Source organism: Brienomyrus brachyistius, chromosome 4 (assembly GCF_023856365.1).
Source record: "Brienomyrus brachyistius isolate T26 chromosome 4, BBRACH_0.4, whole genome shotgun sequence".
Lineage (NCBI taxonomy): Eukaryota > Metazoa > Chordata > Actinopteri > Osteoglossiformes > Mormyridae > Brienomyrus > Brienomyrus brachyistius.
Window position 1 is genome coordinate 4,751,801 of NC_064536.1, and position 13,616 is coordinate 4,765,416.

At 46.0% G+C, this 13,616-nt stretch overlaps 1 protein-coding gene across 2 annotated transcripts in view; it reads right to left on the minus strand.

Annotated features, from left to right (window-relative positions):
* asic1c (acid-sensing (proton-gated) ion channel 1c) overlaps window positions 1-13,616 on the minus strand; it is a 185,840-nt gene that overhangs the window by 49,148 nt on the left and 123,076 nt on the right. The window contains exon 1 of one of the 2 annotated variants that reach the window (XM_049011190.1): window positions 7,052-7,641. The exons of the other annotated variant lie outside the window; for it this stretch is intronic. Coding sequence (XP_048867147.1) covers window positions 7,052-7,603 — 552 coding nt within the window. The 5' untranslated portion in view covers window positions 7,604-7,641. Of the gene's footprint in view, window positions 1-7,051; window positions 7,642-13,616 lie in introns of those variants that run through there. 2 annotated transcript variants of the gene reach the window in all.

Consider the following 13,616-nt stretch of genomic DNA (forward strand, 5'->3'; position numbering starts at 1 on the left):
ATGACCATACATCCTGCCCATTTTCCAAATCTAGATATCAAGTTAGGGTTGCAGTTATTGGTGGCTTGACCCAGGAAGCAGAGGACCCTCAGTATAGGATGACGGTCGATCGCAGCAATTTCTTGCCATAAAATTGTATTACTCCAGCTGCGAGTCCATAATGCTACTAGCTGACTAAATACCTGCACTATTAAATATGAATATATACGTTTGAATATGTCAATGACCAGAAAAATGCAAGAAAGCATCAAGACTACTACCGTAATGGAATGAGAAATGGCACTTAATGAGTGAGGGGCAAATATTCAAGAGGAATGAAGTCTGGCTGACTTGCTTTATACAGAAGACAGAATACAGGCCTAGAGAGTGTAGAGAATTGTTACCAGTGGGGGAGGGGGGATGAATAATTTATGCAGTCCTTCCCTGGCAAGTCGCACTGAAGGTTTCAGGTTTACAAACCATCAGCTAAAAATTCCCCCAACCCCCCCAGCACAAGGATGTGACAAAGCATGGTCCAAAACATGGCCATCCGGGTCGGCCATCCGGCCAGGATGCTGCTCAGCTGATCGCCATCCCCGGCGTCTTCTCTATTAGCAGGCAGCTGGACCTGCGTCGGCTGGCATCTCCTCAAGTGAGAGCCAAGAGGAGAACCTGCACATTGACACACGGGCCGTCAGGCAGGGCTCTCTAAGCATCTACACATTCGCACTGTCAAAATTATAACACTTAAGGGGGGGGAAAAGACAAAAATAAGTGTAATGAAATGGAAATATGATATATATGACAGATATATATGCAGAGAGACTGCTACGGAGAGTCTATCTACATGAGGGGAAAAAAACAGGTAAGAATTTGACCTCTCTGACTTGAAGAGCAGAAATTCACCTTTCCTGACTTTAAGAACTGCCCTGCTGGTAGAGATACAGACATGTTCTAGAAGGTGACTGCTCTGAAATATACTGTGAAACTAACCCATACACGACCTTAAAGTAATTAATAGCCCCTTACATCTGTTATATGGACGCTTCTATATTTACGATACATTTTTCCACACTAAAAAAAAAACAAGCCTGAGCCAAGTGGCAGCTGGGAGGGAAGCTTTACTGCGGATGTGGCAGGCAGCCTTGTCACCCCGGGTATTTATAACAATTTTAACTTTTATTCATGCTTATAGATACGCCTCAGGCTTTACAGCAAAGAGGTCCTATTGCTCTGCCGCGCACAAAGAAAAGCAGGGAGCAAGCCAACGAACAACAAGCTATTCCCATTTCTAGCAATTTGTTACAGAAGATTGTGTGCTGCCGTCAGGGGCGGGCCCAGCAAAGCTGTTTCCCGTTGGATTCGGGGGACAGCGGACGCAGCAAAAGAACCATGAGACCGGAATGTTAAATTGTCCGTCACGTGGAACGTTCAAGTATCACGGGGCATTTAAATAACGGTATCCCAGGCAAGCGTATTTGAAGGCGAAAGCGATTTCCTGTCAGGCTTCCATGATGTGGAATTACTATACGTCTCGGATTCTTCCGAGTGATGCAATCAAGGGGGCAGAGTGGAATGCCAGAAATAATATCAACCTTCTACCTTTAATTCCGTGGCATTTTACAAACCATAGGCTGACATTCATCAAGACGTACTATCGTCTTATAGCCCCGAATAACCACTCGATACAGCAGTAAGGATACGTGAATTCCTGGAGTACCTGCAATGACGCTCCCCCCAAACCACTTTCGCCTAATTAATGGTCAGACAATTAAAGCAAATTAAAGTGTCTTTTTCTCCTTTAGGTGTCTCTACTGTTTGCTAAAAAAATTTCATTTTCCTCTTAATACTTCGTTTCTGAACCGAGGGGCTACTGAGTAAAGCTTGCGAATCTCTGGCAAAACGGAAATGTGTATTTGATACATTCCAGTGAACTGCACAGCACAATTAGCTCCTCAGATCTAAGCGGCCCAGCTGCACCCTGCGTGACAAACCCTGTTTCCTCACCATGACTCGGCTTTTCATTACTCAAACCAGTGGCCCCTCATAACCTTTTCCATGTCCATGATGCAAGTCAACGAGCTCCTGCATCTCTAAGGAACCCAATCCTAAAGCTAAGGGGGGAAATCAACATTTATACACAATTTAGAACAGCTTTACACATCCATCGAAACAACTATCAGTCACTCAAAAGCATCTTATTTGTATGGAATTCACAGGATCTAACGCTGGTTAATTCTATATCCTTTCTGGATGCGGCAAATTTAACATATCATGTAAAATCACCATAAAATGCATTCCACAGCTCAACAATAGGTGCACCGGGACCGACAAAAAAGATACAGATTTATGAAATATTCTGATGCAAATTCGACGGATAAAGAACTTTCACACCGAACACAATGCGAAAGTTTCACGCTTGAAAAAAGTTCCTCAAATGGCAACAAGCACTAGCAGCTGCGACAGTCAGCTTTTCTTGTTTATTCTGAGAAAACAAGTGCAAAGTAAAAGGTGAAGACAGTGGAAACAATTCTAACAAAGCGTCAAGAACAGAGAATTCCACAGACCTGTACAAGAGCTTAGACTTCACGGCCACTGTTTCACATGATAATTCAAGATAAGGAAAATTAGTACTGAAAATATGACAGCAGCGTCATCTATTATCAATGAACTAACAGAGGAACAGAGTTTACTGTTTATTTGTTACCTGGATTTTTATTGGATATTGATTGGAAGCAGATAGGTCCATAAATCAAGCAAAAATAAAAGCATTAATAAATTACCAAATCAAATGTTTTCTTCCTATTCAAAAAAAAAAAAAAAAACGACTACATGTGTAAAAACTGACACGCGGTTGCTTCTTTGGTTTTTAAACCCAACCGAAAACTTAAAAAACTGAGCTTTCTCCAAATAATAAAAAAAAACAATGGATCACAAAAATCATGACTGAAATACATTTCAGAACCAGACTCGGTGTGAAACAGCCTTTAATCAGAACAACAACCACACCACTTTCACGCAAATTGCACCAGTGCCACCCTAAAAAGGTGTGGGGAAAGGGTGGATGTTTTAAGACAACATACAAGACCGTGAAGGACGGTTTGTGGGTGACTTTCCATCAAGCCATCTTTACCACTGGCCTGCGATTACCAGCGACCGATAATTTACCTTAAAACAGAGAGCAGTTTCCATGAAACAATCACACCTGTTTGCGATTGTGATGCCTTGTTGTCTTGGCATGACATAAAGGAATGTTACGCAATAGAAGAGAGAGAGAACAAATGTTCTAATTCATGGAACCCCACCCCCCCCAAGAGTATTTTATGATGAAGTGGAGGGGATCCTCCAGGAAGACCTTGCACTATGCAGCATGCTAAACCCTTACATGTTTTCAGAAGTAAGCCACCCAAAACAGCAACATCATATGTCTGCTTCATAACCCATGATGTATGGCTGTAAAGGAGGTAGGCCAGGTGCCATATGGTAACTTATCGGCATGCTGAAACGGGACCATTTGGGGGGGGGGGGATCACTGTACCCAAGCAGGACAGATGGATGGGAAATTAGATAACAACAAAAAAAAATTAATCACAAAGCAACTTTGCTTAAGTGCTGCATAATGGCAGTAAAATTAAGGTTGGCATAATAAAATAATGACCTTGTTTGCTACATAACAACTGTGCCAGGAATACCACCAGTCATTTTTCATTTTGTTCGACAGATTTATTCAAAATGTCCCCTGCCATTAATCTGATCTTCACTGTGATCTATATGCTGCAGCTAGACAGGTGACATTAAAGGTCTTATTTTCATTAAGTATTCAGTCTACAAGATGCCAGAGTAGTAATAATAATAATTATTAATTACATCAGAGCATCAGAAAATTAGTCAAGAAGCTTATCGCCACTGATCACTGCCAAAGAGGTAGTATCCATCCATCTTTCATAACTGCCTATCTAGGACAGGATTGCACAGTGTCTGGAGTCTGTCTCAGGAACCCTGGGCACAAGGCATGGGAGACACTGGACAGGATGCCAGTCCATCACAGAGAACAAGGCAGGGGACACCCTGGACGGGATGCCAGTCCATCACAGGGCACAAGGCAGGGGACACCCTGGACGGGATGCCAGTCCATCACAGGGCACAAGACAGGGGACACCCTGGACGGGATGCCTGTCCATCACAGGGCATAAGGCAGGGGACACCCTGGACGGGATGCCAGTCCATCACAGGGCATAAGGCAGGGGGCACCCTGGACGGGATGCCAGTCCATCACAGGGCACAAGACAGGGGACACCCTGGACGGGATGCCTGTCCATCACAGGGCACAAGGCAGGGGACACCCTGGACGGGATGCCTGTCCATCACAGGGCATAAGGCAGGGGACACCCTGGACGGGATGCCTGTCCATCACAGGGCATAAGGCAGGGGACACCCTGGACGGGATGCCAGTCCATCACAGAGAACAAGGCAGGGGGCACCCTGGACGGGATGCCAGTCCATCACAGAGCATAAGGCAGGGGACACCCTGGACGGGATGCCAGTCCATCACAGAGCATAAGGCAGGGGGCACCCTGGACGGGATGCCTGTCCATCACAGAGCATAAGGCAGGGGACACCCTGGACGGGATGCCAGTCCATCACAGAGCATAAGGCAGGGGGCACCCTGGACGGGATGCCTGTCCATCACAGAGCATACACACACAATGGGTTAAAAAGCGTAGTGTCACCAATTCACCGAACTGCATGTGTTTGGACTGTGGCCAGACACCAGTCGACCCAAAGCACAACCCTGCAGCACAGAAAGCAAACTCGAGATCGCAGCTATGGAGCTTAACTATAAACAGCTCTGTTGTTTTCAGCGATGAAGTGTGACATGTTTAATCTCCTGTCCTTTCTTTGTTTACCTGCCTGGTGGGACACTGACACACAGACTTCAAACAAATAATATTTAAAAACTCTCTCTACATCTGCATACTGCATTCATTGGTGATGAAGTTTGGGTTAAGGAGGTCCATGACCGTCTTACAAAGGCCCTGGTTTTCACTTTGAATTTATTAATATGCAGCACGAGCACGAGCTAGTCTAGACGGAGCTGCAGAGAAGGTTCTAGCATCTCATTACAGTAAGAAACCACAACCCTTAGGAATGGGCGCATCCAGATTGTAATAACATACACAATATCCCATCTCTTGAAAGCATACTGATTTTTATTTGATATTATATTACTTTGTGCAAACAGTTAGACATATAATGATGTATAAACTTACAGAGGGCCCACCAACACTGGATTAAAAGCGGTCATTTCTTTTAAGCCACACTTCCTGAAGCTAATCAGATTTGTTTAAAATCTAGAAAACTAAAACCAGGCCAATAAAGAACCTTAATGCCCCGCAAGAAGTTCTTCTTTAATAAAGTTTAGGATGCTGCGGTCATTCTTCAAGACTCTTTTGTGAATTAATAACATAAATGATGATAATCTTTCTTTTGTCCCTCGTTATGGAGTAATGTGGAGATGTACTTATATAGGAGACAAAGGTTATATCCTCACATTAAGGGACTATTCATGGGACATTTGCTGCTGGCTGCAGTAATAACCTCAAACAGAATGTGGAGAATATTATACGATGAACATGTGGTCCAAAAATACAGGCATATGTTCTTCTAAAGTGTCTGGAGAAAGCCAGTGTACTGTGTACGTGTGCATGGCAGGGACACGCAGCTCTCAAAAGAACTTAATCAACATCTAATTCTAGAATGGTCTTCAGAGAAGAAATGAGCCAAGAGATATAATATAGTGAATCTTAAAACCAAAATGCAAATGTAGAGTTAAAGCCCAGGACAAAAAACACACATTTTTCCTTTTCGTTTTTTAATTGGAAAGGACAGAACAATTCACTTTGGGTTTTGTTCTAGATATTGACTTTTACCCAAGTCCGTCCCTTCAACCTGGGTTAGGCCATTAGGCACTGTAACTGAAAAGGTCATCTGGAGGGGGCTGGAGGTTTCAGGAAAGCCTCAGCTCACCTGTGAACCAAGGCCAAGGTCTAGGAGAGACAGCGACCAGCTCGGACGGGTTCCTGGTTGCTAGTTTACGGAGCAAATTTATCTGTGCACATATACTCGCCCACAAACTGCATCCCGAGGGTGTCAGTCATCATTGACGTGCATTGCTAAAACCCAGAGCACCAGCAGCACATTACTACAGGCATGACAACAAACATCTTTCTACAGTGCAGTGTCTACAGGAGCTGATGCCTTGGTTACCAGCAGAAATTCATGTTTAAGTAAATTCTCCCAGCCTCTGTATATTAAATTCTCTTTATACTTTAAATCCATCCATCCATCCATCCATTGTCCAAACCGCTCATCCAATTGGGTCGCGGGGGGTCCGGAGCCCATCCCGGAAGCAATGGGCACGAGGCAGGGAACAGCCCATGATGGGGGGGCCCGCTATACTTTAAATCAAGGTATGGAATTTAAAATAATTTGATCTTTGTTTAGTTCTCGCATTTTTGCTTGAAATGTAGTATTTGCCACTAATTAATGATGAATTAACAGAATTCATGACCTTCTTGGATTTTAATATAAAATTAAATTTACTCCGTAATAGTGTACGTTTTTTCATAACATGATTTCAGAGGCATTGCCAACAATTCACCGCATAGAACAACACTCTTAAAACTGGTTTTCGCAAAAAAAAAAATATATATATATATATTAAACGGAGCCGCAAACTAAGATATCCCTAAAAAAAAAATGCAATTCTAGCAGATTGAGAGGGTAGATGTAAGTCGCATCAACGTGTACAATCACTACTCACATTCCTGGAACATTGCCCTTCTGACTGGGGTTAGAAATGTCCATTTTTGAGGAACTTTCAGGATCTTTTCAGAACTCAAACTGGACCGAGGTGCAGTACAAGTAGCAGGTCAGAGCGCAGCGCGTGTGTGTGTGCGTGTGCGCGCGTGCGGACGGAGCGCTGTGTGTGAGTTTAGGTGTGTGTGGGCGGATTGTTTATATTACATCGTGGGGACCAAATGTTCGTGCGCGTGTGTGGGGTTGCACTCACTGTGGTAAAGTTCTCTGCACCACAGTCCTTTCCCCGGTATTTGCAGTCCAGCAGCATCTCGTCGATGTTGTGGCTCGTGCGTTGCACAAACTCCAGCATGTTGAAGGTCTTGCTGGGGAAGAATTTGCTATTGTCGACCGGCTGGCCCAGGGCGGCCAGGAAGTCATCGAAGTCTGTCTGCTCCACACCCAGCATCCCTGCCATCCAAAACAGGTCGTTGCGGCGAATCTGCGATCGGCGGTAGCTGTTGTAATTGCAGAAAGTGATGGCGGGGAAGAACATGAGCGGGCTGTCCATCTCGTCCAGGATGGTGACGTGGGGGTACTGGTAGTACTCGACCACGCGGTCGGCCACCTGGTAGAGGAAGATGGACAGCGAACTGAGGAAAGCGGCTGCCCACAGCAGGCGGCGGATGGTGACGCCGCCGGGCAGGAAGATGTGGCTGAGGCCATGCAGGGTGGAGTTGGCCCCGAACTCGGTGAGGTCGGACGGCCGCGGCTCCTGCACATCCTGGTTCTCCTGCCGATGCTGCTCATCTTCAGCCGAGCCCATGCTGCCTTTATCCTCCAACTCCCCCTCTGTCTAGAACCGCTGACACTCCAGAGAAGTTCTTCCAGACTGCGGGAGGTTCCAGTAATAGGAGGTCCGTGTGGATCCAAGGAGGGGGGTCAGCGCTGGGGGGGGGGAGGGGGGGCAGGGTTTTGCTTTTTAAGCCAATCGTGAGGGAAAACGCAAGAGTTGAGGGCGGGGGGGGGGGGTATGTTGGAATCTGATGACGCTCTCTTCCTGTGTTCTTGAAGGGCAAAAAGTACATGGATTGAGTTTCCTCTAAATATGAGACAATGGCCCATCGGAACAGCAGACGCCCAGCAGTGAAGAGCCCTTCCTGGAAGGGGCAGCAGAGGCACAAGCAGGCAGGTGCTCGAGGGATGAGACGAAGGAGAGGAACTGGCATTCCAGCGTAGCTCATCACATATCTGAAGGAAGAGCACACAGAGGTGCCTTTGGACCCAGAATAAATCTTTCCCCGTCTGTCTGTATCGATTACGACCATGCGGGGCCTGATCGGTGCTCATCCATGTCCTCCCTCAGGGTGCCGCTGGACTCACAGTACAGCAGAATTTACATTATGCTGCATTTCAAAAGAGAAATGTGTCATTCGCTCATTTTAAATTAACCAAACAGCTCAAAAAATGAAGAGTAAACATGAGAGAAGCCCCCAAAAAAGATGAGAGTGACTGGCTCCTGTCTCAGGGAGGGAGAACTCAGTGTTCCTCCTCTTTGATTCCCAAAATAAAATGTAAACATAAGGCCCCCCGAGGAATGGGAGGAGGCAGCCCACAGTGGGGGCAGCCTTGGTTTGCTCTGCTTTCTGTTCACTGGGCACCTGGTGGCCCCAGTCCACTGAACACGCCAAGGCCCATTAAACGCAATACACTGACCAACTGGACTCAGGTCTCCCACAGTGGCTCTTCAAACCTGCTTGGGGCTAGATCCAGAACATCATCTTCACATCACCAAAAAAACAGAGCCGCGGTGCTGATGTCTTCAAACTACATGACCACATACAGTCTGTGTCAGTCAATGTCTGCAGCGCACGTTTCTCATAAAGGTGAACCAGTAGCTTACTTAAATGCTTCGACATCCATCCATCCATCCATTTTCCAAACCGCTTATCCTACTGGGTTGCAGGGGGTCTGGAGCCTATCCCGGAAGCAATGGGCAGGAGGCAGGGAACAACCCAGGATGGGGGGCCAGCCCATCGCAGGGCACATTCACACACCATTCACTCACACACACACACACACCTACGGGCAATTTAGCAAAGTCCAATCAGCCTCAGCATGTTTTTGGACTGTGGGGGGAAACCGGAGTACCCAGAGGAAACCCCACGACGACATGGGGAGAACATGCAAACTCCGCACACGTGTAACCCAGGCGGAGACTCGAACCCGGGTCCCAGAGATGTGAGGCAACAGTGCTAACCAGTGCACCACCATGCCGCCCCGCTTCGAAATCCAGATCTACTAATTACTTTATACCTTGAACTGCAAATTTTCCCAGAGTTGACAATTTTTAGCAGACGCCAATAAACACGCAAAGATTAATTTTCCGGGTACGGCAAGTTCATTCCAGGACAAGTAAGAGAGACATGGCTGGCGGATGAGGCCATCGCTTGCGAAAGCTGGGTCTTACAAACACAGGATTCAATTAAAAATGAAACCAGTGTATACAGAGCGAAAGCTGGGATTTTCCATGTCACAGAACACGATGTCTGAGCACGCCAATCCACTGCTTCCGCAACAGGTCTGTTCCCTGCGGCAAAGCACCCAGTGCAATGAGATTGTTAACTGCGGATCACTTAAGCGGCGAGAGATGGAGGAGGATTTCAACCTCCGGTCACTTTCCACGCAAGACTGACTCACGGGCAACAGAACATGCACCCAGCAGTGCCGCATTACAGCGGCTGCACTAACAAACAACTCACAGCAAATTAATTTCGCCTAAGCCTGTGATTCATTCCAAAACAAACGTGTGTGATACCAAACTGACCGGTGCAAAACTCCATCAGTCAACAAACAGGAGAAACACCAAGCTTAGAGATGCATCCCACCCTAGTGCTGCAGTGGGGTGTGTGCAGATAGGCGCACACATGCAGACACACATATGCAGTTGACTGCAAACATGCATGCACATGCAGGAATACACATGCCACGAGCATTCCGATTCTTATGTTTGTGGAGATGTTGACTGTATGTTTAATTACATCAAGGATTCCTACCCACTATTCAACAAACAATAAAAACAAATCACAACAAGTATTTGTTTTCAAAATAAAAACTCAAGCAGTTAAGATGTGTATCTATTCCTGTTTCTCAGGGGTTTGTATCTCAGAAGCTAGAATCTTTTGGGGAGCACTTCATCCACCAAGGACAGTGATGCATCCACACACACACACACACCAGGGACGGATCACGGACCGGGCCAGAGGTGCCGCTGCCCAGGGGCCCTTGGGGTGCAGGGGGCCCATGGGGCCCCTAGCCCAAAACAATTTGCAACGCTTATCAACAATGTATTTTCGTTTGTCTATTTTAGGGGGCCTACATTCTTTGATCCTCTGCCTACAAGGGCCCCTGACCCTATAGGGAGGGCGTTTGGCTGCCAAGGGCCCTTGAATTGTGGTGGTTGTGGTGGTGGTGCTGGTGGTGGTGGGGGGGCCCTCGCAAACATTTTGCCCAGGGGCCCACACAACCCATAATCCGTCCCTGACACACACACACACATTTGTATTCATAACTTTGTAGGGACCGTACATTCATTAAGGCAAAACCCTAATCCCAACTATGACGACCTTAACCCCTACCCAGCACTAAACGGAATCACAAGTAACCAACCAAAACACAAGTCTTTTTGCAGTTTTTTGACTGTAGTCGCAGATATTTATGAAACAGCAGATGAATCAAAGCCACTGGCCGTTGCTGCCTCCCATTCCATTAGACACAGTTAAGATGCTGCAGTGCAGTAAACGAGGAGGAGACAGGTAAGTGTGAAAGAACAAAGAACATGTCTGACTGACTACTGCACATGCAGTTAAAAGAGAGAAAACCTCAGTGACAGAAGTGGGCAAAGACATCAGACAGAACGACAGCACCAAGCTGCAATCTTATAAATGCTGCTGGAGATGCAGGACTGCGCAGCATTCAGCATCGCCAAATGACGCGCTCAAAATCTGTGACGAGATTAGAAATGCATGCGGCCTCCCCAGTCTTTATGCACAGACATGTGCGTTAATAACCCACTAACTCTGCTGCTACCTAGTGCCAGGATACACACTTCACCGTTTGAAGCTTGCTGGCTCGGGGGTGAGAACTGCCCCCAAATCAGCAGATGATCTCTTCTAGAGGCTCTCATTCATTAAGCATTTTGTTTCGGTCTCACTGTACATCTACCATAGTCGTGTTATTGTCTATCCTACTTCTGTTTTGGCCACTTCAAAGACAGTGATGAGCAAGGCTAGTTAGGGTCTGATGTTATTCCAGACTAGTGGCCTCGAGCCTCTCTGTCCTCTTACCGAAGGATTACCTCACCTCTGCACCTTGGCGAAGCACCATGCGCTACTAAAGTGTTTTCCAATCTGGTCCTTGGGGGGGGGGGGGGGGGGGCACAGACAGAACACTTTTTGAGCATTTCCAGCTACCGACCCGGAGCTAGGAAGGAGAACAAATGTGGAACGTCTGGCAGGGAGCTCGGATGGAGCAAAAACATGGACTGACTGTGGGGCCCCGAGAACTGGATTGGGCAACACTGATCTACATTTATGGTGCTCTCCACTAACCCTCTGTGAAGCTTATGAACACGAATACACCCCCCCCCCCCTGCCCCCTCCAAGATTCATGAGACCAGGCTCACCCACAGACAAGCCACCCGGCTCATATTCTGCCTTAGTCTTTACCTTCACAGAACAGCCTCGCAACTATTTATGCTATTCTGCTCATATCATGTCTGGTCCATACAAGTGCTGTGTATATACCAATATCAAACAATATAAAACAAATGGCACTTAAATGGAAATCACTAGAGCGGTTATCCAGCAACATTGATGGAGATAACAGCACATTGGAGGTAACACCGGTAGCCTTTCAGGGAGGATGTGAGTGAAAGGTATCATGGGAAGAAGGAAGTAGAAGAGACAGGAGCAGTGGAGCAATGGCAGGAAGTAAAATACCGGCCCAAAGGAAAGATGGCCACTGATAAAGGAGGAGCCAATGGGCACGTAGAAGGTTACAGTTCATTGGTGCAGATGGGTGAACACAGAACAGTACTTATTGAGGGTGAGTACGTAAGGAGAGATGGACTGAAGAAGCTTTTCATACAGAGCTTTCCCTAAATGAGTCCCAAATCTCATTATGGAGCCCTTGATTTTGAATGTAAAGCCAGCCCCCTGGTGGTCAATGAAAGAAACGAACTCCCCGTTTAAGGCAGGAAGAGATTTAAGCAGTAAATGTAACAGTAACATGTAAATAAGGACATTGTTTTTAAACCTGTAGTGCTTGCTGAGCCTCAGAGTGATATGGTGCCGAGACTGAAGCACGCACACACACACACACGCACACACACACGTACGCACACACACACACACGCACACACACACGTACGCACACACACACACACGCACGCACACACACACACACACACACACATGAACACACACACACGCACACACACGCACGCACACACACGTACACACACACGCACGCACACGCACACACGCACGCACGCACACACACACACGCACACACACACACACGCACACACACACACACGCACACACACGCACGCACACACACACACGCACACACACACACACACACACACACGCACACACACACATCTTCTTTTTTTTTTTCCCCCCACACCCAGTTTCAAGTTACTCAGCAAAACAAATGCTGGTGATGTGGGTTGACATCGTGGCATTAGAAACATTTTCGCTTTCCAGGAAATACATGATAAAAGGCAGAATATTCTATCAAAAAACTTGAGGAATGATGATGATAAATGATTTGAACTGTAGCTGTAGCCAAATCAGTAATTTGGTTGGGTTTAATGATCTAAGTGAACATTAATATCTCTTCTCAAAATCAAAGGGAAAGCACTGTAACACAATGAAAAATGCAAAACACAAACTAGACTTTCCAAGATGACATGATTCCAGCACACAAAATAGAAAAAAGATCCATCGATTCACTTCAAGTAACTATTTATTGAGAGAAACTTACAGTAATCTGGAGGTCAGGCAGGAAAATGCAAGATGGAAAAACACCTGGCTGGGAGACATTAAGGAAGATTTACTAGTGCTTGTTCAACCACATGTCTTTGGACTAAGGGAAGGAACTCATGCAAAAACAGGGATAACACAAAACCTCTACACACATTAAAAAATGACAGAGCCATCAGATCCACACCCCAACTTAGTGAGTCACTGGGATGCACAAACATTTAATAACACTTAATTAAATCAATTCACCACTTGTGCATATTAAAAATTACATTAACAGCCTACAGTGAAATGAATTGGGTTTGAATAAAGTGCTCTGCAAAAGCAGCACTTGTTAAACTTCGGAACTGCAATACAAGCACAAAACACTACGCTATTGACACCCCAGGAAAAACTATTAAGCTTAATCTATGTGGCAGTTTTTTAAAAATTCGCGTTCTCTGACCATTCAAATGCAAATTTTGAAGTTAATAACTCGTGACCTGCTAAAACTGTGCAGTACATAGCTGAGAAATCTGTATATAACATGGGATGAAATGCTTGCTCAATGTTTAATAAAGCGCTGGATGACAAATGGCGTTACAGCTGGCTAATATATGAACGTCATTTGGGGGAGAAGCGGGAGGAAGCGTTGATTAGCACCTCGTTACAAAAGTCCTGCCGAGAAGCCGGCAGAATGCAGGCGGCTGCTTTGCGTCTCACTTTTGGCTTTTCATCTAAAGAACGGAAGGGTAACTACTCCGTGTCAAGGTAAGAAGCAAAATAAATCATTACATCTGAATGAACTCC